This window comes from Apostichopus japonicus, chromosome 16 (genome assembly GCF_037975245.1).
Source record: "Apostichopus japonicus isolate 1M-3 chromosome 16, ASM3797524v1, whole genome shotgun sequence".
Lineage (NCBI taxonomy): Eukaryota > Metazoa > Echinodermata > Holothuroidea > Aspidochirotida > Stichopodidae > Apostichopus > Apostichopus japonicus.
This window is the reverse complement of record NC_092576.1, coordinates 14,075,574-14,103,475: the sequence shown is the minus strand read 5'-3', so window position 1 is coordinate 14,103,475 and position 27,902 is coordinate 14,075,574. Positions and strand designations below refer to the sequence as shown.

General features: G+C 38.2%; 2 protein-coding genes across 9 annotated transcripts; one reads left to right on the top strand and one right to left on the bottom strand.

Moving 5' to 3' along the window:
• Positions 1–4: 4 nt before the first annotated feature.
• LOC139982250 (tRNA wybutosine-synthesizing protein 2 homolog) lies at positions 5–9,386 on the top strand. The gene is made up of 5 exons (XM_071994903.1): positions 5–281; positions 1,069–1,869; positions 2,705–2,814; positions 4,014–4,171; positions 4,879–9,386. The coding sequence occupies exons 1-5, from the start codon at positions 220–222 to the stop codon at positions 5,380–5,382; spliced, it is 1,635 nt and encodes a 544-aa protein (XP_071851004.1). The 5' UTR covers positions 5–219; the 3' UTR covers positions 5,383–9,386.
• On the bottom strand, positions 6,760–27,882 carry LOC139982251 (dnaJ homolog subfamily C member 5-like). Of its 8 annotated transcripts, none has more exons than XR_011798079.1 (7): positions 27,668–27,882; positions 16,765–16,846; positions 16,302–16,358; positions 15,333–15,485; positions 11,984–14,640; positions 11,869–11,925; positions 6,760–11,597 (listed from the first exon to the last, which is right to left on the bottom strand). XR_011798079.1 is itself a non-coding variant. In XM_071994904.1 (5 exons), the coding sequence occupies exons 1-5, from the start codon at positions 27,691–27,693 to the stop codon at positions 14,299–14,301; spliced, it is 660 nt and encodes a 219-aa protein (XP_071851005.1). In that variant the 5' UTR covers positions 27,694–27,882; the 3' UTR covers positions 6,760–14,298. The 8 variants fall into 8 exon arrangements, 1 of the variants encoding a protein (XP_071851005.1); XR_011798080.1 differs by having other exon boundaries at positions 6,760–11,537; XR_011798074.1 differs by having other exon boundaries at positions 11,648–14,640.
• Positions 27,883–27,902: the final 20 nt, after the last annotated feature.

The following is a 27,902-nucleotide window of genomic DNA, read 5'->3' as shown; positions in this document are numbered from 1 at the left end:
TTTTTATGGTATAAACGTGTAGACCTTAACGACACGGGCCTCATGCCCACCCTTAAGGATCCATAACTACTTCATCTATAGATTCCAGATGGGTCCCTTCTTCATCTGCTGTTTAATCAGGCGTAATCAGAAGTTGAAGAAAAATCGAGGGCGTCTGACATTAATTGCTTGGCTGGATTCATCAGAAGAATGTATTAGCTTGCTACTATTAAGCTTAATATGGGTGAATTTAATCAACAACTAGCGGTAAAAGTACTTTCAATTCACGCACAAAGGATGAGGTAAATACTCTATTGGTCAAATTCATTTCATTTTATCTTTTGAACGAGTCGTTCCGAAGTTCCGTTCACATCTGACATAGGCCTACTGTACCTTAGGCCTACTGACAAATGGCCTACTGAGCCGGTTCCACGAAAAGCATGTGGAAGTTTAATTCTTTGTTTCTCTGTAGTATTATGCCTAACTAATTATGCTTTGGTTTATCTTTGGCATCTCTATAGTTTCAAGAAGTTTGAGGTCATACAGTTCTTTCTCATAATTAAGTTTTTAAGTGAACATAGGCCTAGGCCCAGTAACATGTAGGCTTAACGTTACTCGTTTGTATTGATAGTAAGCCAAGCCTAGTCATTTCTGAACGAGCCTCCATTCCTAAGTAAGAGGCTGAATGAATACACCACTATAAATACTGTTTCTAGGGCGCTAACCCTTGGAACCTACCAACTGTTTTGCTATAGTCCCTACAACTGCAAATTATTACAGTAATTTTTTTGAAGTCGTGCTATAGATCCCTGGTTCAGGAACCTAATGGCTCTGAGGTGACACTCTAACCACTCCTTCCCTTTTATACATACAGTATGTCATAAAGAGTGGATAAGTTTGGTTGAGGATGGAATAGTGAGGATGAAGCCAATACAGTTAGTTTGTTACTTTAACTGAACGTACTCTATTCACCTGTACAGTGTATAGGCCCTATTTTATTCTACCGTTGTTCCTCTTGTGCTATGAAAAATTTAAAAGTACTCCTCTAATAACAACTGAACATGCAACATTCCTGTCTTTGCACCACAGGAAGATTTTGGAAGAGTTTGGCCTTTGGGATCAGAGTCGAAAGCTGCAAATGATCACCAGAGATGACGTTCTCATCCCGGTGAAGAGTGGAATCAAAGCAGAATTTACTAAAATACTTACCAGACAACAAGCAAATTTAGATATTGGAAACAACTCACATGAGGCTACCCCTGCAAACCATCAGAATACATCTAGTGATATATCAGTCGATAAGAGTACTTCCATGACATGTGATGCTAAGAACGGAACACCCACTGGTTCGGTACAGTTTGGAAGACAAGTCGAATCAGAAAGTATCCGAAAGGAGATACCACCTGACTTGTCATGTGATGAGAGGACACAATGCAAAGAATGTAATACAAGAATTTTAGATTCATCTTCCCCAACTTCATCTCTAGGTTGTTTTCATTTTGTATTGGGAGGCATGGAGGGTGCAATAGTAACAACAGACACATTACCCCCCTCCAAGAAAGTAAAGATGAAAACGCCTCACGTAAAACTGAGGGAGATCTTACGTGAACTCGCAGAGGAGAAGGAAGTGCAATGGACCGAGGACTTAGAGAGAGATATTCCAAGACATTGGGAGGTACATGGAGATTTAATTTTGTTGCCAGACTTGTCTTTGCAGAGGCCGGAGTGGAGCGCTCTTTTGGAGGGCGGGTGGGGGGCGGTAGCCGATGCGCTAGGGTGTAAGAGGTTGGCCCAGAAGAGCCGGATACGGTCTGACGATTACAGATCGCCAAGTGTAAAGTTACTCTTTGGAAAAGACAGTTGGGTGGAGCATATCGACAACAGAATCAGGTGGGTTGTTTTGTGGTGGCATACTCCTATGAGAGTCTATATCCATCCGCTCGATTGTTCTCCTATTTCAGGAATATTGCCAAAAAGCAGCAGGAGAACATCTTTATTGACCTGTTATCAATCATAATCTAGTTTTTTGTGGCCTGCATGTTGAAGAGCATGAATGGAAGTACACGTGGTGAGAAAATTAGGTCAACTGGGGCAATTTTAGACCCCTTTAAGGCCTCCCAGAAGCAGCGTAGGAAAATTGTTTACTACTGAGTGAAGAGGTTTGTTTACAAGTGACAAAAACTTCTGGCTCGGATAGCAAAAAGCTACATGGTCATGATATGGAAAATTTATAATGCCATGAAAGGCCAACTTGTCAGCTATCTGGTGATGGGTAGCGTTTAGCTAGTGAGAACTTCTATCTAGACTAAGAGACCACATTACTTTTGTGATTTAGTGTGTAAGTCAATGGGGCTTTTAATGGGCGTATGCTACCTTGTGAATACATGGCAGAGAAGCATTAGCAGCCATTAGATTGTTAAAAAAATATTCTTGCATACTTATACTAGTTAATTACTCTAGGCTCAAGATTTGAGCTGGTATCCCTTAGTGATTAAAAATTGAAATGAAACCAACACAGACACAAAAATATTATTACAGTGGTGACTCCATAATATTGCCCCGCCCACCTCGGATTCTTATTCTTCTTATGATTATTTTTGTTGTTGATGTTGGTGGTGGTGGTGATGATGGAGATGGTGGTGATGATGGTGGTGATGAATGACTGTTGTTGTTATCCCAAGCCAAATTCGTGTTTGAAACATTCTAGTATGTCTCTTCTCTTCAGGTACTGTTACGATATCAGACATTCAATGTTCTCGGCTGGAAACATCAGTGAAAAGATTAGGGTTGGATCTTTTATCTGTCAAGGCGAAACAGTGGTGGATCTTTTCGCAGGTATCATTACAATATTTTTTGATATAAAATGGAATGGATATATTCTTTATCCCTTCCAGCGTATTTGATCATCTCGAAGTCTTGAATATTTCACCCAGACATGACATCCATCGTAGAGTTACGTTGACCAACCACAGAGTCTCTTGCATGACTTTAGAAATGATTTGATTCAAGGGAGAAAATGTCAAGACCAAAAAATAACAATTCATCTATATTCAAACATACCCACAGATAAACGAACAAAATGTAAGTGGTCAATTAGTTACGTTGGTGTTGTTTGCGGTCTTAAACCAGTAGAACTCAGCTTTTTGGATATCTGCAGTGGCTCAAATGGGATACTGAGAATTTCAACTATTTTATGTTGAAATTTCTCCTTTGTCTACACTGTACAAATTTCAGTGTTCCAGACGTTGAAAGGTAGACATAGATTAGTAAGGTAAATATGGACCGGAAAAATATGATCATTTGATTGACTGGTATTCCCTCGCCAAATACAAGGATTCTGTTGGAATGATGTAGCATAATCTGCTAGTTACCAAAAGTTCATCTCTAGTTACCAAAAGTGAGGGCGCACAAACATACTCCTTCCCCCTCCCCCACCCTCACATTTAGAAGTTTGGGGGGACGGAATCGACCTATGGGCAAAGTTTAATATCTCTAAGAAAAGAGATGTTTTATTATATTAGACATGTTCATTTTATTCAAAGGAAGGTGAAATATCTCATAATCTCACATGCAGTGTATCATACTGTAGATGTATTGTAGGCATGACCAAGTGTAGACACCACATTCTAGAAGGCAGCTATCACCTGAACAGAAAACTTCAACTTTCTCTTAACTGCTCCTCAGTATTCTAATATTCTATAAAAAATAAAAAAAAAACTAGTTTGGCTTTGAAATATTAACTAAAAAATGCAGCTTTGCTACATTTAACTATAAACTCTTCCACAGTTGCTTTGAACTCTGCCATTTGCCTTTGCAAGTCTTGGTTATTTTGTGCTGCCATAGTTGGTCCATGCTGGTTTCAATTCTGCAATTTCTTGCCATTATAGGTCTTGGCTATTTTGTGTTGCCCTTCTTGGTCAATGTTGGTTTTTAATTCTGCGGTTTATTGCCATTGCAGGTATTGGGTATTTCTATTTTGTGCTGCCTTAGTTGGTCCAAGCTGGTTGTAATTCTGCCGTTTATCGCCATTGCAGGTATTGGTTATTTTGTACTGCCTTACCTGGTCCATGCCGGTGCTAAGTTTGTCCACGCTTGCGAATGGAATCCACATGCAGTGGAGGCACTGAAGAGAAACCTTGAACTGAACAAGGTGAAGGAGAAATGTCAGATTCATTTTGGAGACTGTAGAAAGGTAAGTAGACTACAATAACCTGCGAGAGAGAAAAACAGAGTTTTATCCTCTAAAACATAATTTATTTGTATATATATATATTTATATATATATTCATGTATAGGGGTCTTTAGAGTGACAACGCCAGATGAAAGTAAATAATCATATATCAATCCTTCGATTAAATGAGAATGTATGATATATACTTACAGATGCTGTGCATATACGTGATTGCATACATTTTTATTTATGTTTGGTAAGAGTGCATCACTGGACGATATCCTCACAGCTGGAGTTGTCAAAACACTTGATGGCACTATATGATATGCATACATTGGAGGGGGAGGGGGGAGGAGGGGGAAGTATAAAGTACTCCATATTTACTGTAATTGTTACAGTAGTTTATTTTACTGTAGAAACATGTCAGTGAGAGCCCTCGGCCTGGATAGCTCTGTGACAAACTGAATTTGTGACAACACAAGAGTATATATTGTAGGTGTATCTCGTATCGATTAGGCAGGGCTGAGAGTGTACTCATGGGGTAAAAAAACTAAATAAGGGGGTCAAAGGGAGTAGGGACCTTGGTATGAAGAATAATTATGTGTTCTTATAGCTTCATTAAAAGGGGAATCAGTCATATAGTTTTAACGTTTGGCTCGACTTTGCTCGAGACACACCCTTGTAAATGCTTTAATACATAAATATTACAAATATCATTGTTACCTCAGGTCTGCCCAAGATCGGTCGCCGATCGTGTCAACTTGGGCCTGATACCAAGTTCAGAGTGTTCCTGGCCCGTAGCGTGCGCCGCTCTGAAACCGAGTGGAGGTACGCTGCATATCCATGGGAACGTGGAAAGTCACTCATCAGAGCAGAAAAGACCACGAGAGGAGAGCAGGACAGCCATAGGTGCGTCAGATAAACTAAATGAAGAAACTGTCAGTGTTAACTGCTCCAGATCTGGAAGTCACTTTTCGAATTCTGGACTTGAAGTTAGCGCCAAAACCGAGCACGAAGAAATGGAGGGAGATGTCTCCGCAGGGATCGGGAAGAACGTTCACTGGGTAGCATGGGCGAGGCACATCAAATGTGAAATACATCGGTTATTAGAGGAGGCCCATGGGGGCGAGTGGGAAGTTAAGGTCTTCCATCTTGAACATGTGAAGTCGTACGCGCCACACGTAGATCACATGGTAGCAGATGTCAGCTGCAGACCGATTGTCCGGTCTTAATGAAGGAACCGTGTGGGGACAATGTGTGAATAGAAATGGATTTGGTCTGTAAGGGATTGTTGGACTGAAGCAAAACGTGAAACACAGTTAAAAAGTGTAGCTAATGTCAGCTGCAGACTGATTGTTCGATCTGGATGAAGGAAGCGAATGGGAAACAGTGGGTTTGAATAGAAATGGATTTGGTTGGTGAGGGATCGTTGGACTGAAGCAAAATGTGAAGCACTGGGTAGCTACTGTCAGCTGCAGACCGTTTGTTGGGTCTTGATGAAGGAAGCATGTGGGAAGCAGCGGGTGTGAATAGAAGTGAATTTGGTTGGTGAGGGATAGTCGGACTTGAAGCAAAATGTGAAGCACAGGGTAGCTATATGTCAGCTGCAGACCGATTGTTGGGTCTTCATGAAGGAAGCATGTGGGAAGCAGCGGGTGTGAATAGAAGTGAATTTGGTTGGTGAGGGATAGTCGGACTTGAAGCAAAATGTGAAGCACAGGGTAGCTATATGTCAGCTGCAGACCGATCTTTCGGTCTTGATGAAGGAAGCGTGTGGGAAGCAATGTGTGAATAGAAATGGATTTGGTTTGTAAGGGATAGTTGGACTGACATGGAAGTGTTAAGGAGTGTTAGCTCAGTGGTTAACGCTGGTGCCTTTCAATCATAAGGTCCTGAGTTCGAGTCACTCAAAGATTAATGTATGTCGTCCAGTAACAGAGTTGTCGACAAATAACAATTCATAATCATGGACGTTAAATATGAATGTAAGAGACTGACTTCGGTCAGCTTGCGGCTTTGATAAGCCAGTGATGGCTTCTTTCATGAGTTCCTGCTTGCAGGAGGATCTAAAATACAATACAATACATGGCAGCCAATGTCAGCTGCAAACCATACTTAAAAAGCTGATACATTTATGTTTTTATGGACTTGCATGTTTTAGGCAGTTATGTAGTATGGCTAAATTTAATACAAGACTGCTATTTTCATTTGTCATATGTATCAGGATAAGAAAAAAATGCTTTATGAATAAAAAAATATCATATAAAATGGTTCTATGAATATTCATCACTTTGCAGTTTGTTTTTGAACTTGTGGAAGTTTTAAACTTTGAGGATCAGAGGAGTGTCAGTGGGAGAAGACAGCTTTGTATGAGGAAGCAAACAGGTCCAATTGAAAAAGGAGATAGTTGGGTAGAGGTTTAGTTTTTTTTTGGGGGGGAGGGGAAAGGAGTCTAATAAATTCAATCTGAGAGAAATGAAATCACTACCAGAGGTAATGAATAGTTAAAAGAGGTAATGGGTATTTAAAAGAGGTAATGAATATTTATAAGAGGTAATGAATATTTAAAACAGGTATTGAATAGTTAAAGAGGTAATAAATATTTAAAAGAGTCAACCGTCATTTATATTTCGGAATGTATTTACATACACAAAGCTACAAAATCTCATTCAGAAACCCAAAAAACTAAGAAAAAAGGCAAAGAAGTTAATTATAAGACAGTGACAGCTGCAAATCTTTAAAATAAACTAGATTTGTATGTAGGATGCATATATATATACGAGAGGATGGTACTCACTGACCTGAATATACCGCAATACTGCCCTCAATATACCGCAATACTGCCCTCAATATACCGCAATACTGCCCTCATTACTTCGAATCACAATTGACCCTGCACGCTTAATTAGACATTTCATACGAAATCTTTATTATCAGACTCGAGAATCTGAGATTATTTAACCCAAATCTTATCGGCTAACGTAATATTCTAAGGAATATATTTTGAATGGATGTTATGTAATAACTGCTTGTGAAAGTCCACACCAAAAGTTAATACACTTAGTAATGTCCATTTTGGATAGACTGGTTGGATTTTATACAAAACATCTGACATTTTCTGTGTCACTACGACAACATTTAACGAACTGAAAGTTTCTCACAAAAACTTGACAAATTAATAACATGCCTGTCATAGGATAGGAATCATACACAGCTTGACTGTCAAATGGATTTGAAAATTGCGGTCATTTTTGGAGAAAAATCTACCAATTTTTAGCGGACTTTCATCACCCATGTTAATCAATGAGTGCGACAGACATATTCTAGAAAAGTCAGAGAAAGAAAGCGTTGGATGAATTGAGGGAGTAAATTGAAAACTTAAAGAATTATCCATGATTTCATAATCTGGACTGTTTCAAGATTTTAGTCTTGTCCTATTGCACAATTCTGTTCAAAATGAGACCATAATTTGAAGGAAAAAAATTTCACGCCAAAATCGTTAAGACATGTCATAGTTGCCAGAATACCAAGTTGTTTATATTGTTAATGTGCATCTGAAACATTATAAATTAAGTATGACTATGCAACGAGAATTTCAATACCTGAACCATTTCTCTGTTATGATGGGTGCATGGGAATGGACACAGGATTTTTAATGTTAATATCACAGCATGTGTAAAACAAGACATACAGTAAACATATTCAGGTCGCAGTTAACCTCTGCAACTCTCAATGCCAGATTTGAAGCTATAAATAATATTTCGTGCATATGGTAGAACTCAAGGGGGGGGGGGGGGATCTCTATCATTTTAATATTCAACTGCAATTAAAATTATAATATATAGAAATAACGATGATACGGTTAGCAAACAAAATTGTGAAATATTCTAATTATTATTAAATTTAAAAAAAAAAATAATTAAGGACATGAATATTCATAATATGCCAAATCAATGAGATATGACATGAAACATCAACAGGTTGCCAGAGTATAAATTACAATCTACAAATCAGTGGCCTGGCTTCTTTCTTGCATCACTCTGCATCACTCTTCAAGTGTGATTATTTTGATGTGATTTCGAAAAGACGTGGCATGCTGCGTTACAGACCCACCGAAAACGACACCAGTGTAAATGAAATGAAAATACAGAACATGAACCATTTAATATTCACTCTACCTACTCGAGAATGACCTCGACGACAAGTCATTCTCAAATTCAAGTTTTACATTCGTAAATTAAAAAATTAAATGAAACAGGGCAATTATTGCATCTAATGAATCTTAAAATATAGGCTGCAACATTTACAAAGAGGGATAGAAATAGCCGAGGTGAAGGACACGACTTTTACTTCAATTTGCACAAGAGAAGATGAATTTACCCTCGAACATCTGATCCAAGAGCGACATTGCCCTAGGTCAGTCCATTTATTAAAATAAAACAATGGAATATTGGCATTTTGTGATAAAAAGGCCACAAATACCACGAAGGTCTAATGGTGTATTCTGAACCTCCTCATACAGTACATTTTACCGTATCATTCTCGTTAATCTCTCCTACCCACCACCCTCCTCCCCGACCATCGTGAAATCCTCCACAAACAACCGAATCCCACAACTTGGATCTTTCTCCATTTCGAATATTAATTCGAATTTTCCCCTCTCTCTCTCATTTCATACAATAACAATGCACAGAATATAGAACTTATCATTTATTACGTTCAACTTGAATTTAAAACTTTCACTCTCCTTGTCAGCAAACTGACCATTGGTTTGTAGTATTTTGAACGAACCAATCATGATCAAGCATAGTTTAATACCGATGACAACACACCTGCCTCACGACTCATAAGTGTTTGATATAGCCCACTTTTACAAACAATACTAATTAAACTGGACACTCACACAAATACTTTTATCACTCGTTGATATGCTCTAAAACACTCACAAATTAAGTTTCGTAAACTACATTCCAAAGAAAGGAAGAAAAAAGAACAGTAGACGATAATATTAATATCTCAACAGTATTCACAGGTAACAAAATAATGTAAAAATTGCACTTTTTTGTTCCTTGAAAGAAAGAGAAAAAATACCCTACAAGATGCTAAACACATGCAATATAAACTCTCTGAATAATTAAGTCTCTAATCAAAACCGAAGAAAAAAAAAATCATAAAAATTAACTTCTTTGTTTTGACCATCATACTATAATAAATACGACCTAACTCCCTACCTCCATCCTACCCCCACCCTTCTGCCCTTCCAAGGGCAGAAAGAAAAAATTCCTGCTTGGGTGGAACAATAACCGCAGTACCTTGCTTTCAAGATGTCTGTAGACAAACATCATGTATTGGTATTTCTTGTTTTTTTTCCATAATCTTAGGATCCACCGAGGAGTGGGGTTGCGGTGGGGGGGTTTGTCCCAGATCACACTTTAACTTGACTGAATGAGCGATGTCTCCTCCCAAAGCATCGGGATGTTGAACCCTATTAAGTGAGAGACAAACCCAACCATCATTGATATATCAATCTACTGTATGGTGTAGAGATGACTTCCATGAAGCAACTTGCCCCAAACATCTAAGAATAATATTATTCCCAGTGGCGGAGCGTCCATACAGTCAGGGGGGGGCGGATGCCCCCCCCTGACGGACTCAAATGGACTGCTGGCGCCCTTTTCAGCTTTTTACCACTTTTTACTTATTCGCGATTATTGACTTTTTTTATTGCGCTCCCATCTACCTATTGACATTTGTCACATTTTGTGGCGATGACACCTATTTATTCTTCGTTTATCTGCAAATTAGCAAGGCCAGGAAAGGGTCATTTCCGGCGATCTAGGGAGTATCTTTACTCAAAAAATTTGTGTATGCTCCGCGCCAACCTGTGGTGGCGCTCCGCTTAGATAGTGTCGAAAGCGCCCCTACAGAGCATTTTCGCCCCCCTTGACCAATACCCCTAGCTCCGCCACTGATTATTCCACTCGTGGTGAGATATCACACATTTTACATTTCTGTCACACTTGGGACGAAGATTTTGATCGCGTCTGACTATGACGTCATTGAGTGACATGTGCTTCCTTTTTTTATGTATTCCTTAATTTTTTATTTTTTTTTGGTTGTTGCACATGTACATTTTCTGGTGGTGATGGGATTTGAAAATGCCAAATTTGAAAATATTTGTAAACCGGTTTACGTGCAGTCCTAGAAATGATGGCATTTGGTTTTCAGGGTCAAAACAGTTGAACCTTGAAAATATGAAAATTAGAAAATAAAACATTTGGGAACATAGTGACACTATGATATCACAAGATGTACAAAATGATTGCTTCACAGACACGATAGATAGACTAGGATACCTCCTAAACGGAGCAAGATGCTTCTTACTTGTTTGGAGAGGGGGGGGGAGGGAGGGGGAGTTGTTCTTGGCAAAGACTTCTGTCATATATGCAGCCAAAGAAGATGGTTGAGTTTGTTTTCACCTTGAAGGAAACTATTTTGAAAATGCTCACTTAACAGATATGACTTGACTTCTCAACTAGAAAGTACTAAGCAGTCCCATCACAACACAAAACTCCTTTATACCTTAGAATACATAAATCCCGTGATTATGTAATATGGAACCACTCTCACCTCCCTCTCCCCCCCCCCCCCCCCGCCACACCCCTTCATGAAATCTAGCTACAGGATCATAACATGAGGAGAGAGAGTCTGGATTTGCACTACATTCTGTACATTTAACCTTCAACGAAAGACTAAAAACTACCGAAAAAAAAATGTATTTTCCTCACAATTTTTAAAACACTCGAGCCCTTACTGATAGTACTGAGCACTTTATTTTAAGTAATATTTTATTTTCTTATTTTTATGTATTTTTTTTATTAATTATTCATTTTTATTATTTTTATTTTTGAGCCATGATTGCAGACAGAGAGTCGAGAAAGATTGCTCCCTTTCGTTATCTACGAGAACTTTGATCAATAATTACTATTCGCACTATCAAGGACTCTTTTCCCCGTGGAATTAGTCCTGATTCCAATATTCAACATTGTTTTATTATTGTGTTCAACATTGTTTATTATGAATGTTTTACCTTCTAACAGAAACACAACTAACATGGTGTACAGATACGTGGCTAGAAGATGTCCACTCCCTCGGTTCCTTAATGATGGAGACATCGAATAACACACACGCCTACTATCACTACCATAGGCTTAGCTAATCGACATTACCCCCATCATGTTACCCCTTACTAGCAGTACTGTCCATATCAAAATCAATGATACCTCTAATTGGTGACACACTCGCATATACTCTAAAAGATAAATGCAAGAAAATTTCTAGGAAAGGATGGGAATATGAAAGTATATTCCTTTTAAGTTCCCTTCACCTTGTACAGTATGGGACACCACTGCATGCATACTACCAGCCAATCACTATAAACCTTCACCTTGTACAGTATAGGACACCACTGTATGCATGCTACCAGCCAACCTTCACCTTGTACAGTATAGGACACCACTGCATGCATACTACCAGCCAATTGATAACTTTCACTTTGTACAGTATAGGACACCACTGCATGTATACTACCGGCCAATTGTTAATCTACACCTTGTACAGTATAGGACACCACTGCATGTATACTACCGGCCAATTGTTAATCTACACCTTGTGCAGTATAGGACACCACTGTATGCATGCTACCAGCCAACCTTCACCTTGTACAGTATAGGACACCACTGCATGCATACTACCAGCCAATCACTAACCTTCACCTTGTACCAGTATGGGACACCACTGCATGCATACTACCAGCCAATTGTAAACCTTCACCTTGTACAGTATAGGACACCACTGCATGCATACTACCAGCCAATCACTAACCTTCACCTTGTACAGTATAGGACACCACTGCATGCATACTACCAGCCAATCACTAACCTTCACCTTGTACAGTATAGGACACCACTGTATGCATACTACCAGCCAATCACTAACCTTCACCTTGTACAGTATAGGACACCACTGTATGCATACTACCAGCCAATTGCCTCTTTTACCCCCCCCCCCCGCCCTTTGCAACCCCACCTTTAAGCAAATGACCCCCAACCGAGCTCAACTGCAGTTGAAATAAACTACAGTAATATCAGCTGGTGTTTTCATGAGTTAGCTATTTAACAGAGAATATAACCAAGTTTATAAAAAAAACAGGGGGCATAGGGAGGATGGGAGGGGTCAGGGTGGAACCAGGGAGGTGCAGAGTTTGGCCCACCGGAATACCATCTCGACAACAGTACCCTGCCAGGGACAAGAGACTGCCAGGTATGTGCTTTCTGCTGAAGGCTCGCATTTCCACTTGGTTCATCCCTGAAAGACACCAGTGTACTTTCGTCCGAGGTGCCAGATGCCAGCGATTGTTTCATGTCCCTGCTAATTAGATCCCTGAGCTGGTAGTGGGGGGGGGTATCCTCAGGTCCCACCATGGTAAGGGAAATTAAATATACTGCCACAATCTAGTTAGCATCCAGTGCCTTCCAGACCCATGGAATGACTGTTGTGGTATTCCTAGCATCATTAGTGACAGGGGTAAGTGATGATGCCCTAATAATCAAGACTTGAATATTTCATGTATGTGGAAGAATATTTACTAATAACTAACAGTATATCAGGGATGAGCCTGAGGTAAAAAAAAAAATCACAGAAGTTTGCAAAAATTGCGGTATAGGCTCCAGTTTGCCTATGCTACAGCGTGTTAGGATAATAGTTTTTGTCACCGAGATAGAAAATAAATCACGGATATTCCGCGAATTCGCTGAAAAAGCTCATGACTGGTATATAATATACTTGGTTTACATATAATATAAATCTTACTGACTGCATAGGTAACATCAAGTAGAATACTCAAGACTTATTGGAGAGAGTATCTGATAGCAAACCTACATCTCGGGGGGTCAAAGGTCAACAACAAATGCATAAATTTGTGCTTGCACATCATTCATTTAATTCATTAAGCAGGATTGAGAATTTTCCTTCAGAAATTAACAAAAGACACAACGCCATTTTCCAAATATTTTTTTTTACCTCCTTTAGGTCAATGTCTCAGTCGATTCGAGGTAGAATGAATATCTAACCCTTAAAATTTGACCTTAAAATATCTTTCGTCTTTAAACACATATTCTACCGGAAGATATTCTTTTCATTTTGTGCGAACCGGTAGAGTAAAGAACTCAAGTTTATTTTTCTTGGTTGCCCTACTAAGTACTTGTCTCTGGATTTCTTAATGAATGGACAGGCGAAGAACAAAACTTCCCCTTACAGTACAAGGTGAAGTGGTAAAGATAAAAGTAGGAAATTCTGCATTAAATTTGAAGAACTGCAAACCATTCATTTTACAATTCGGGCGATGGAAAAATGGCCGTATTCGAACGGCAGAATATCCCGGACGTCAGTTAGAGGATAGACTTTTCTTCCTTCATCGAAGTTATGGTGGATAATTCACTTGCAAATTAATCGTCACGAAGGCAAAAGAACTTTCGCCAATTTGATGACTAGCGGGCCTGGGAGATGCTGGTTCACGCAGACCGTGTCGACTCTAAAAGCTAAAATGATCAGACAGTCTAAAGGTAACTTTCGGAGGCTTTTCATATTTTGTTAGTTTTGTTGTAGATTATCATCGTATCTAAGAACGGTTCTGAATTCATCCTGCCTGTACTCTCCATTGACTCCAAATCCATCGGCTTAAACTCAAGTGCCTAAAAATGTAATGTCTAACACAGTCGGACAGATGGGTTTTGAAACCGTCTGAAAGCCTGCCTTTGTTAAAACAACGCTCCAGAATTGTCCTGCACGCATGGTGACCTTCACATTCTCTCATGACCTATTCTACGTGACCGCGTTTGCAATTGCCGAGCTACACTCTGGCTAGATCTAGAACAATCCCAGAGGTCCAGAGCCGAACCGGTCACGGACCCTACCGTAACACACGACGACGAGGCCCGCTGGCCGTATCCGTCGACGACCGTGATCGTGGCAGCGGGCAGGCAGTTTAACGTGGGTATTGAAAGTTTCAAAAAGATTTACATTTATTATGGTTTAAGTTTCCATTCGGAAGCATTTTAATCTAGGAGCCCTAGGCGACCGGGCCTGCGTTATTCGGCGGTGTCGGTGTACTTGGGTACATCGCTGGTGTTAAGGCTGGTCTGTTCCGTAGCCGCCGGGGCCGGCATCGGTATCGCTACGTTCTCGTTCGATTCGGAATACGAGGGGGGCGGCGGCATCGCAAAGGCCTCTTTCTGGGGTGAGGTCGGCTGGGAGGTCACGGGGGAGTCATTACTGGGGGGAGGCGAGTCGCTGTCCGAATTCAGGATGACCTCAAAGTCCTCGTCCTCGTCCCTGGCCTTGCGGCACTTGCCGCAGCAGCCGAAACAGCAAAGACAGCAGCAGAAGCAGAAACAGTAACAGGTGCAAAAGAAACAGCAGGTCAGCATCACCTGGGAACGTGAAGAAGAAGAATAAGGAGTAATGTATCGTAACAACAAACAACGGCAGACCGCAGAGAAAAATTTAAAAGCAAAAAATAGTTAACCGTCGTGCAAGCTCAGATTGCTCTTTTTGCTCCTGCTGCACCATGACAACTTTGGAACGGATTACCCGGATATCCATCAAACTAGCTTCTTCTCCTCCTTGTGTCCCCGTCAAACCTCTCTCTAGAACTCAACTACTTCAAGATTGAGTTTGACCCTTGAGTTTGACCCAAAATTGACCCTATAGTCACAATGTAATTGTCATATGTATTTGTATGTATTTGTCATGTTTTTACATAATGTATTTGTATTTCTCATAATGTATTTGTATTTGTCATAATGTATTTGTATTTCTCATAATGTATTTGTATTTGTCATCATGTATTTGTATTTGTCATAATGTATTTGTATTTGTCATAATGTATTTGTATTTGACATGTGTTTGACCCTTGAGTTTGACCCAAAATTGACCCCTTTTGTCATAATCTCATTCTCTGTACGTTACTTGCCTTGCCCCTTTCCCACAGTCGTCTCCACTGCACTGTTGGCGTCAGTCTGACGGATACCGACGCATTTACAGACCATGCATCGTCACAGTTCTTCTTATTATTATTATTATAATTATTATAATTATTGAGATGGGTCTGATAGTAACTCACCCTAAAGCATTTGCTGTTGACTAGGAAGTACAAGTCTACATTCTCCTCTCCGATCTGTTCCGCGATGTAGAGACCGAAAGAACCGTACTCGTCGTAGATCTGTCTCTTCTTTTCGTCCTGTAAGACTTTGTGCGCTCTGTTCACTTCTTTGAACTGAAGGAAAGAAAACAAGAAAAAAATAAAATAAAAATAAATAAATAAATAAATAAATAAATAAATAAATAAATAAATAAATAAATAAATAAATAAATAAATAAATAAATAAATAAATAAATAAATAAATAAATAAATAAAAATGAAAAAAATTCAGACAATGCCACCTTTAGAATTCAAAAATAAAACAATAAAAAAACCAAACCTGTTGGCAACAATCTGCTTAATCCAATAAACAGCCTCTGTAAGAGGATGTGTAAGAGTAAGTGGGTCGGACGTTTCGATCCTAGCGGGATCTTCTTCAGAGACTGAATGAAGAGTAAACAGAAACTACCAGAGACAAACTACAAGCATAGAATACAGATAGGTACATGTATGTATACCTATGTATGTATTTTGTGCTTGTATCTTTGTCCCTTGTAGTTTCTGTTACTTGTCATTCAGTGAATTTAAGAGAGATCATGATGTCACATGGGGCCAGAGCCAAACCTCTGTTTCTGCGAGTGCTAAAACGTTTCCAAATGTGTAGTTGGGTAGATAGGAAAGTGCCATTGTGGAGTGGGAGACAGGTAAGAGAGGAGCGAAGTAAATCAAAATAACACAGCAAAGTTCTATTTTCCTATGTTCTGAGCTTCTTAGTCTCCAAGAAGAACTTTATTGTATAGTATGAAATATAATCCTCCAGGCAGGCTGTCCTGCAACTTTTAATATTCCTTTATTTTTTTATATATTTTTTTATGTGCAGTTGTCGATTCTGGACAAAATACTCCTTACAGTTAAAAACCCAAAGAAACCTCTCTGTCGAGGCTGATTTACCTTTTCTTCGGCATCTAAATTTCCTTGGTTTTTATCTGGATGGTATCTTAAGGCCATCTAGGGAGAGAAAATAATAATAAATAAATAATAATAAAAATGATTAATAACTGATAACAGAGAGAAAATCAAAATAATAACAATGTTAAAAAGGTTAGTAACTGCGAGAAAAATCATAGTAATAGCAATTTGATAATTGATAACTGAGAGAAAATCATAGTAATAACATTGTTCATAATTGATAACTACTGTAGTAGAAAAATCATAGTAGTAGCAAATTAATAATTGATAACTGTATAAAAGCTGCAATTACAGTAATATGATCAGAAGTGACAGAACAAGGAAAACAACAATACCATCAAACTAAAACAGAAAACAAACTAAACCATCAATTCCTTTAACTGATATATATAACAGATCTATTTAAACTACAAATACTATGTGTTATGACTGGGCAGCTTCTTACCTTCCTGTATGCTTTCTTGATGTCATCTGGACCAGCACCCTTCTCCACCCCTAGGGTAACATAGAGGGACTCTCCTGCAGTACTGAAAGTAGAGGAAGGCACAGATTGAAAAAAGCAATCGATTACTACTTCTGAGGTAACTGGGTAGAACTACTGTATACTGGTGCGTGAGCTGGCAATTCCAAAAACTTACTACTGACTGTACTGGTGATGGTTAACCATAGCAAATTGTATTCAACACCAAATGGTCACACTGCTGTATGGGTCAGATACAAAAGTGAAAAGTTTGTAACATACATAAACAGGAAAGTACAGGAAGCAGTATGCACCGTAGAACCTTTAAATACTTTCGGTACACTTTCGGTACCTGTATGTTAAATGTTCATTAAGGCTAAAATATGGTGTGAAAAGAGGGATGCAGCAAGATCGCGCCCTGAAAGGAAAATATTAAATTGCTATGCAAGTGCAAAGATATTTAGATCTACAGTTATACTTAGGACTCTTGGTACACAGGGGCCATAGTACCATTTATTGTCAAAATTCTGTATCAAATCTATCCCCTCATAGAATTTTATTGTCTGATTTTATTTTTTTCTCTCTTTCCAGTTTTCATGAATGGCGCAGGTCTGCATTATTCACTAAAAATCCATAAATGGACCGTACATTAGTCGGACAGGTCTACGCATGATCTACCTTCAAAGTCAACAACATTTAATTAAACTGTATCTTTCACACTATTAGACTGCTTATCACCTGTGTCCCTTCAGCACTACATGTATGTTCTTGCAGTACAGTATACATACAGTATATACTATACAGCAAGCAGTCCTTGAAATGCTAACTAGACTTCCTTAAAAAAAGGTCAAGTAAAATCTTTCCAATCTTTTTCTTATATTTTTGGATATAAATTCATTCAATCTGATGGAAGAAATCCAAGTCCTGTTTATTTTAATGGCAAACTGGGGGAAAAAAATACCCAGACTGCCTCAATATTTTTTAACCCTTGCAAACACAAACTATATTAAGCAGTCTGAATTAATCATTCATGAGGCAGGACACTACTATACTATCTGTGTGACACCTCTGTGTGGTAGAGTCTGTGTCACCAAGTGTAGAGTATTCCATCGCTGTACGGTGAACGGACGGCACCGTATAGTATTAAGTCTGTACACATGACAAGTGCTGTAATTACACAGTATTAAATATGTGTAAAAGTAAGTTGGCCTGACGTTTCAATCCTAGCAGGATCTTCTTCAAAGGCTAAAACAGTATATATTAAGTGATCAGTGATCTAACTTTAATATTGAAACGCAGCATTCCTAACTATAACAAAAATTTTATAATTTTCCGGCAGCGTTTTCAATTTGATCGACAATTTTCCCCCAATCTTTACAAACTTGTATTATTCAATATGTATTTAAGATATAAAAACATTCTACAAGTTTACTCCATTTGTATTTTAGGTATTAATTTTTTTTTAAAGTTTTATTCCATATTTATTTAAGGTAATAAAATTTTAAAGTATTACTCCAGATTTCTTAAAGGTAATAACATTTTCCAAGTTATACCTCATACAGTATGTATTTAAGGTAATAATTTTTTTTAAAGTTTTACTCCCTATTTATTTAAGGTAATAAAATTTTAAAAGTATTACTCCAGATTTCTTTAAGGTAATAACATTTTTCAAGTTATACCCCATATGTATTTAAGGTATTAATTTTTTTAAGTTTGACTGTATATTTATTTAAGGTAATACCATTTTACAAGTATTACTCCCTATTTATTTAAGGTAATAGCATTTTACAAGTTTTATTTTCCAGTCCCTAACGACCACCAGTCTTTTTTATACTGTATACTGTATACAGCAGAACACACTGCATGTAATGTACGCATGCAAGTACAGTGCAGTGCAGAGACATATATACAGTTAAGTATATATTATTATTAACCCTCAGTTTGTCCTTGGCTAAATATTAACAATCCTACAAACTGACACAGCTCAAATGTCAAGATGGAACAGCTTATAAGTGATTTACGTGCGTACCGCAAAAGGAAAAGACAAGTAGATAATGTTTAATGGTTTAATGTTTTTCTTAATGTTTCGATGTACCTCAGTCCACAGGTGTTGTAAATGGATGTAATATGTCATTTAATGACAGTGACAGTTGTTAAAAGTAACGCAAATGGCATAAAAGTGGTAACATTTTGACAGCATTTTTTGCATTCTCATTATAAGAGCTAGACCACACCTACATGTGAGTTGAGTAATGAATATGCAACACCTAACAGCAACAGTGCCACTGGTGTAACACATGTATGCATGATATTCAAATTTTAGCTTTAAAATTACAAATTTGAGATTTTGTTGATCACAACTCCACAAAGTCACCGAATGGCTGTCGCTAATCCGATTAGTATAAATGGAGGGACGATGTTTTCGTTACCAGCTTAGCGGACGAGTTTGTCTGTGCCAGTTAAAGTGTAAACTAGGGGTGCTTTTGTGGGGACGAGTCGTGGACGAGTTTTGGACGAGCCTGGTCAATTTGGACACGGAGGAGTATCAAAATGGACAGTACTGAAGTTGATAGATGAACACTTTTTTAGTTATGAATATTGCACAGTATAGTCAGTTGGGGTAAAAAAAAACAAGGGGGTAGTTGGGGTAAAAAAAAAACAACCCCTTTTTATAGAAGGGGAATATTTAGCCAAAGTTCCAATTTGTTTTGGGTGATAGTCCTATATGTCTAGTTTATTATTACATGATTTCTGGAACTCTATATCACTTCGCTGCCAATCACCGCTTCATCGAATCAAGCGAATGCTAAAACAGCAAAATTTGAAGTTTGTACCACATATCCGAAACTTTCTCCTGCATACCCAGCTCATATGATGTGGAGATTATTCCAGCAGTTACAGCATAGCAGTTAGGGATATTGCACTCCACCATGGTAGAATTACTTCAACTTCATTCACTCTTCATGGGGGGGGCCTTGTTTTCTTTTTACCCCCAAAAAATGATGCGAATGGGGTAAAAAAAAACAAGTACTTTCTGGCTCCAATGTACTCCCTATTTTGCCCGAATTGATCAATTTTTCCATAATGTTGATTTAGAGGTTTAGGCAAATAGTTTTCATGTCTGTCATGTGTCAAAAATGTTAAATAATTGGGCAGAAGTACTGAAATTGGCTCAACTCTAATGTTTCTACTATATATTACACCACGTTTGTGTAGCATCATATACACACTGTACAGTATGAATATGGCTGAGCATTTCATATGACATGAGCCATCCATAATTACGAATTAAGACAATTTCACAATTTGTTTCCTTTCTCATGTAAAGCAAGTAGCTCATACTTAGATGTAATTATATGCAAACATGATTTTAAGATACATTCATGAAGAAAATAGCTGTTTTCTAGCATTGTTTTTTTTTACCCCGGCATTTTTTTTTTTTACCCCGAATTAAGCAAATTTTGGGGGTAAAAAAAAAAAACAACATTTTTCGCAAAAAACGACACTTTCCATTTACAAAAAAGTTATTTTTGTTAGATTCTCTTTAAGAGAATCCCACTCCACACACTTGAACATTGGAACCGAAACAATACCTCTTACTCATCAATTTTTAGAGCAAACTTTAGGTAAATTGTTTTTTTTTTACCCCATTTGACTATACTGCATTTATCAGACGGGCGTGTACAGTTCATTCCTTGCTACACGTACATTATAATTGTGATTGTGGTTGCTAACGGCCGCCCACAAGACCGCAATAATGGAATGTTCACCTAGTTTATGAAAGGGAAAGACATCGCAACTGATTTCCTTTCTAATAATAATATCTGTTCTGTACTGTTACCAATATAAGACTCACCAGCAGTGTAAACCACTGCAGTGTAACAGCTCTATCCTCATACACTAAGCCTGGATTTATAGTACATTACTGTATAGACAATAGGATAGCAAAAGAATCAATTATTTCATTGATGGCAGTTACTCAACTGGGACATTTTCCCTTTAACCGTACTGCAACCATACCAATCCTTATTGATTAATCAAAAGCACCCCTACATGTCTGCCAACTGTTTGGTTTTTTTCTTCATGGACCGTTTAATGACCTATATAGTAGAAGGGTGTACATTGGTACTATTGTACCTACAGTCGTCCACAGCATATACACAGTATATATATATCCATACCTAAGGTTCTAAGGTTAGTTAATTAAGTGTACAAGTCAATGGGTACTTGGAGAATTTTACAAGTAGCTTACAGGTGTTCAATTCTGTTTTAATTTCAAAGGTTCAGTTTAATTTATTTAATTAGTTTAAAAATTTTAAGTTTGGTTCATACAGGGTCGTGTCGATGTGGGGGTTCATTGAGTTGAATTTCATTGAATTTCACTTATTTGATCGAGTTGAGTTGAAGTTCATTGAATTTTACTTATTTGATAGAGTTGAGTTTCATTTTAGTAAATTTAAATGCTATATTTTATCGAGTTGTGTTTCACTTTAGTCAATAGTTTTGTTGAATTTTATCGAGTTGAGATTCCTGTTTAATGGTTGGTTTCGTCGAATTTCATGGAGTTGAGTTTCATTTCAGTTTAGTTACTTGCATTTTGTCGATTTGAGTTTAATTTTTGTTCGATTTGTTTTGTTGACTTTCGTAGAGAGTTGATTTTCATCAAGTTGAATTTCGTCACGTTGAATTTCACTGTTGCTGTAAGCATTGCTGTGCATATATGTACCGTGCTGTGTGCTGTGTACCTAACAGTCTGTACATGTACTGCGCTGTATCATACAGTACAGTAGCAAAAAAACCATTATTGTACCAACGTCAATTGAGTTCACGGAGATCAGAAACTCAGAAATCTCAGTTCCTATGGCAACTTTCAAAATGTCTAACGTATACACATTTCGTCAAGACCCGGGTTTCAGTGTTGACGCTGCAAAATGGTGGACGGTACCTGTACCACAGAACATTAGGACGCTAACTCCTTAACTATTTTTCCAGTGTAAAAGTTAAATCAAATTTATTTTAGATAGCCTATAAGGTCATATTTCTTTCAGAATTTTGTTCTCGTTGTAAAGCGCTTAAGAGCACGTCTTGACTGATTAGAGTGTTGTTGTATAAATTTGTTATTATTACTATTATTATTAGTGTTATTATGATTAGTAGTATTATTATTATTATTGTTATTATTGCACTAGAAAAGTCATATCGTGATTGCACAGTTTATGCCGAGGGAACGAATCCAGGATGTTGTAAAGAAGGGGGCGTGGCAGTGAGGGTGATGTTCCAATATTATAGGCTACTTAATTAGGTCTACTGTGCAAGTTTGAGATAATGATCCTATTAACTGCAACTACTTTATTTGTGTGTGTGCGAGGCTGAATAGGGGCATACAATAAAACCCACCAAAACCTCATTCTATATCCCTGCCTACTACTGTATGTAATGCTATATCACTGTATACTGATACTGTATACTGATACTGTATACTGATACTGTATACTGATACTGTATACTGATACTGTATACTGATACTGTATACTGATACTGTATACTGATACTGTATACTGATACTGTATACTGATACTGTATACTGATACTGTATACTGATACTGTATACTGAGCATCAGCAAACTTCGATCTGTACGTTACACTGTGATCACTTACGATTGTGATCTGCCAGAGTCGTATGACAGTTGACTGTTCTTAAAGTTACTGGTAGATAACATGGTTACAAGTAGTACTTATGTTACATTTCATTGCTTACAGTTTGTTTATGCTGTGCAGTACACATACACACATACTGTACTGTACCTACATATATAATTGAAATTGTAGTGAGTTGAAAAATCCAGAACAGTGAAAAAACTTCCAGCCTCCACCAAGATTTGAACCTGGGCCTCCCGCTTTATATGAGGACACCCTAACCACTAGGCCATGGTACAGTAGCTCATTGTATGTCCAGAGGTTTGAAACCGTCAAGGAAGGTCGTAATTCCACTGTACGGCGTTTGTCACCTACAGTGTTTATATGATGTATTTATATATATATATATCCTGTATGCCACACAATATTTTAACCCACAGGTTACAGAATTACACCATTCATGTAAAGCATACTGTTAGGCAGTCAGGATTGCCCAAAGTCTGTAGTGCTAAAAGGATGTTCAGTCCATTTAATTTTATGATGTACAGTAGTTCAAACATTAAGCGAACACTTAACATACTGTACAACTGGTGGATAACTTGTGTGTAGTTACTAGTTAGGTAGATGGCAAAGTGCAGATGAGAGTGGGAGACAGGTAAGAGAGGAGCGACGTAAATAACTTTGTTGAAAACGTTAACTTTTTCTGAAAATATTAAACCTCCCAGTTGAACGAGTTTGTCAACTTTCTGTAACTGGCTGAATACTATACTGGTCGTACACTCATTTTGATCTGAACATTGTATGGCAACAGTACTGTACTCAGCAACAAATCACTGTAGAGCACTACACTATACATATATATCTATACTATATTATACCATACTGTACTGTACTGCACTTAGAGGTATTTTTTGTGGGTACAGATAGGATAAACAAAACACTAATCATTTTCAATATGTAAATAGAAACAATTTTTACCGGATGGCAAAAGTTGATGGTGACCATTTGACTTATTGTGTCAAAACACTTTTCATTGCATTTATATATAGTGAAAGTATATACTGTGTTGTCCTCTGCTTGGAAATAACCAATAAACCCTTCAAAATGCACTGTACTATACATTGCATAGATACTATAATATGTATGTATAGCAAAGCATGTACAGTAAAAGTCTAAGCAATAAGGTTTACAGTCTTGCACTGAGGCAAGGCCTTCTCAAACCACTCAAATTTATAACATTTAACTGCACTGATAATTTTTGTCACACCAACAGACCAAAGTGCGCACAATTCAAATGGTCGGTCCCGTGGTCCCTTTCGTGCGTCACATCAGCACCTGACCCCCGGTGGATTTCCCATAGGGTGCAGACGCAAACGAACGCTCGCAACTACAATTTACAAATGACAACAGGCACACATGATGCAATGTATATTGTTTTTGTATTACTGTACAGTATGTGTATCGCAGTCTATCAGGGACGTAGCCAGGGGGGAGGGAGCAGGGGGAGCGACCGCTCCCCCCTTTCAGTGTCGATTTTTTTTTTTTTATACTGTCGTTTTTTTAGCATGGTATTTTGTCAGTGCTCTTTTGATCTTGAATACTCGTCAGCTCCGTTAACTCGATTGTAATCGTAGTAACATTCACGCCTACTGATTCAACTACTTACTTAGTTTGGCAGATGCAATTAGCTAAATTTAGCTTATAGCCAATTACAAGCCTACAGTTGGCCACTGCATTATAAAATACATATTGCCTACCTAACCGCACTCTATGGAATGTCACGAACTCTATGCACAACAACTTCGACAACGTTCGTTTAAGGAGTCGTCCTAAGTTGTTGCACGAACAGCACGTTATGAAGCTAAGCTAGCAATCGCACGTGATACGCACTTCCTATAAATAATTATTACACTGCTAATACACTGCGATAACGATATTTGTTTTTAGGCCACTGCATATCTGGCTGTATTACAAAATATGAAAGTTTATATTGTCCATCAGTTAAGTTCGTCAAATGTATTAAAGTCCAGACATTGGACAATAAACAAAAATCATCCTACTGGAAAACTTGTAAAAGAGCACTATGTTTGTCTTTCTGATATATTATATAAAAGAACATGTAAAAGAATTTAAACAGGAAACAAAATCTGCTGATACTGATATCATATGATCAGGGCGTAGCCAGTATGTAGCACGATAGTTTCATTCAACACTCTACCCGCCGAAAAAGACTATAGGATCCGATCTTGTCAGTTTTTAACATGTAGTTAAGAACCCGTTTACGCAGATAATATCTCAGTTGAGAAAACCTTGAGAAATTTGCATCAGATGGCAATCGTCGGATAGCTCTTGCCTTCTCTTATTAGGCTAACTTAAACATTTACTAGCTACGGTTGTATCAAAGACATTTCTGGACTATCTTTGTATCTACAAGTATCAGAAGTTGAAAAGTAAGACTACTCTGTACATGTACCTTCAACGGCGGCGGAACTGGGGGGCACAGGGGGCAAGTGCCCCCCCCCCACTTTTCCTCAGGTTAAAAATGTGCCCTTTTTCTACATAAAAATTGTACTCTTGATCACCTTATTAGGTCAGCGATATTTCAGTAAGAGATCTAATCCTAATTTAGAACTATCAGGGGCGTAGCCAGTATGTAGCACTGTAGGCCCGGGCCTACACTTTTTTTGGCCAAGTTATCTTTTTTATTAAAACACCCATAATTCAAATCCATAAGCTTGCTGGACGAGTTTAAGAGTCTAGACAGGAAAAACTATTGAAATGAACGTAGCAAGATTATGGCTAAATTAGGTGACCTATTCTTCTGTCATCTAGGCTGTCATTCATATCGCGTGCCGTTTCATTCAATACTCTACCCGCCGAAAAAGTCTGGGATACGATCTTGTCAGTTTTTTAACATCTACTTAAGAACCCGTTTACGCAGATAAAATTTCAGTTGAGGACATTCCACAGTCAAATAAGCCTATCGTTGATTAACAGACTTTATATGTATCTAGAGCTGCAGCACTTTGTTGCCTGTTGTTGTCACAATCGGCGTTCCAAGTTCCAAAACAGCCTTTTCGATTTACATTTACTAGCTACAGTTGTATCAAAGACAAATACTGGCTATGGTTGTATCAAAGACATTTCTGGCCTATCTTTGTATCTACAAGTATCAGAAGTTGAAAAGTAAGACTACTAAGACAGGGGTGGGGGTGGGGGGCATTGATGGAGTGATGTGTATACGCAAATAAGATAATACAATAAGATTTATAAAGGGTACTAAATATCAGGCTGCATCAGTCCAATCGAATTTCTGCAAAGTGCCCTTTGACGTCGGTGCCCCCCCCCCCCCAGATTAAAAGTGCTTCCGCCGCCCTTGTGTAACTTGCTAATTTTAATACATTATGTATTATTCAATTACGTACTATTTTCACTCGTTTGTTTTTTGGGTTTAAAAGTGATATTGAATGAGGTGTCTCAAGTTAGCAAGAGGCCAGGGAACCAGAATGAATACTAGGGAAGGGCAGTTTCCGGCCATCTGGGGGGTTTGTAAAACCAAAAATTTTCTTGTACTCTCCGCGCCAACCAATGGTGGCGCTCCGCTCAGATAGTCGTGCCTACAACTTTGAAAATCCGTATCAATCGCAAAAAGTGCTCCCCCCCTTTCAAATTCCTGGCTACGTCGCTGCAGTCTATTGATACTTATACTATTGCTTTGCTTTTTTTCTTTTCCGTTTACGACCTGTGTAAGCCGAATTTCCGATTGTGGACAATAAATTCAAATGCAATTCAATTCAAAATGTTACACACTTTTTGAGAGACCCCCATATGGACAATGATGTACAACATTATACTGCATCTTGACAAATAACTGTGACGTGCTAGAGCAGTACGTACATGTATCATGCTGTTGTTATATAGTAACTTTCTAGTTAAAAACAGGGAAATTGCAACAAGAATTTACTTATGTAGATGACCTTAAATGGAACTTACAATAAGAAAGCTCTAGAAAGAATAATTTGGGGATACTTTCTTGAATTCTTTACATTGGGCACATATAAATTAATAGGGCTTCCAGGCTACAGGAGCTGATATTAGGAAGCTGGCAAAACAAATGCAGTTTCATAGTGATAGACCATAGCTAGCCTAGGCGATAATTAAATTACAGTACAAACCACATGATTGATTGACTTTACAATTTGTGAAAACGCAAGTGAGTGTCTTGCTAGATCATGTTAAAATTTGGCTTACTGTCTGTGGCTATGATTTACTCATGAAGTTTCCAAAATTGTGTCGTGTTTGGTACCAAGTAGGCTAGTCACGCGATAACGGCTATACCAAATATTCTTAGCATTTCTTGGAGTTGCAGATTTACCAGGCATGAAGTTAACTTAATATGCCGCTTTTAATTTAAACAAAGCTATATATGATCGTACAGGTGGAAAAATGTACTGTGTACCAGTATTGTTTAAAGGAACCATATTATTTGAAAGGGACAAAAATTCTGAGTCTTCAAAACTGCTACACAAAATTCTGCCCCAAACATGGTGCTTATTGTGGTATTGCAATCTATAGTCTTCATTTCGTTAGGAGCTTAATTGCAGAATACCCAGGCCGCAATGCAAAGCCCCAGGCAGACGGTATAGCCACAAGAGCCAAATACATTGAACATATTAAAACTAGGCTACAACAGCATGAAACATTGGACTTAGCCTAGCTTAGGTTATTTTTGGTATTTCTTTGCGTATTACTAGACTCCCTATACGGGCGCCGTAGCTGACCTCTTTTACGGGTGTTGCTTCCTAAGTTGGGGTATTCTGCAATTACAACTGAATAGGCCTAGGCTACCCAGCTCTGTCTGTGTAAGCATATGACATGGAAATCCCCTGGCCTACAGTACATTTAACTAAGGACATAGCCTAGGCTACTGAAGCCAGGAGTACGTACAGTAGCCTACAGTAATCATAGTCCATACAGCGTCAGTTTGCTAGGCCTTGTTACAATAGCTTACGCCTAACAAGGCTAAACCAACAGTACAATAGCCGGCAATTTGTGTATGACAATGTAAATGAACACCGGTGACTAAGCTTTAGGAACTTATCCTAGGCCTACGCTATAACTTACGCCTAACACCGTTGAACGTTAAAGCCTATAGTAATAGGCTAGTATCATTATCAAAGGCAAACACTAGGCAAATCAATTCGATGTTTTTCCACACTAAAGTTAACTAAATCTAGGAAGATCATTTTACCTCATCGACCGTTCCGGCCTATTCATTTTTGTAGAGGATTCACACTGGCTAGTAATAGAAAACAGAAAAAATATGTAAACCCAACGTAGGCGTTATTGCAATATTATTACACAGCAGTACGTTATTGTCGCCTTCGATGTGTGAAGTATGTTCCACTAGTACTACAGTATAACTCCTATACAGATAAGTTGTGTACACAGGGGAAGACTAACTAAGCAACGTTCTCGCGCCTAGT

Bases quoted from the DNA above. Each gene is read 5' to 3' on its own strand.
- LOC139982250 (XM_071994903.1), top strand. From the start codon at position 220: ATGGGTGAATTTAATCAACAACTAGCGGTAAAAGTACTTTCAATTCAC. The intron at 1,870-2,704 runs GTGGGTTGTTTT...TCTTCTCTTCAG, and splicing joins CATATCGACAACAGAATCAG to GTACTGTTACGATATCAGAC. The intron at 2,815-4,013 runs GTATCATTACAA...TCGCCATTGCAG, and splicing joins AGTGGTGGATCTTTTCGCAG to GTATTGGTTATTTTGTACTG.
- LOC139982251 (XM_071994904.1), bottom strand. From the start codon at position 27,693: ATGAATAGGCCGGAACGGTCGATGAG. The intron at 16,847-27,667 runs GTAAAATGATCT...CTCTACTTTCAG, and splicing joins AGGCCGGAACGGTCGATGAG to TACTGCAGGAGAGTCCCTCT. The intron at 14,641-15,332 runs GTGAGTTACTAT...TCACGTTCCCAG, and splicing joins TCAACAGCAAATGCTTTAGG to GTGATGCTGACCTGCTGTTT.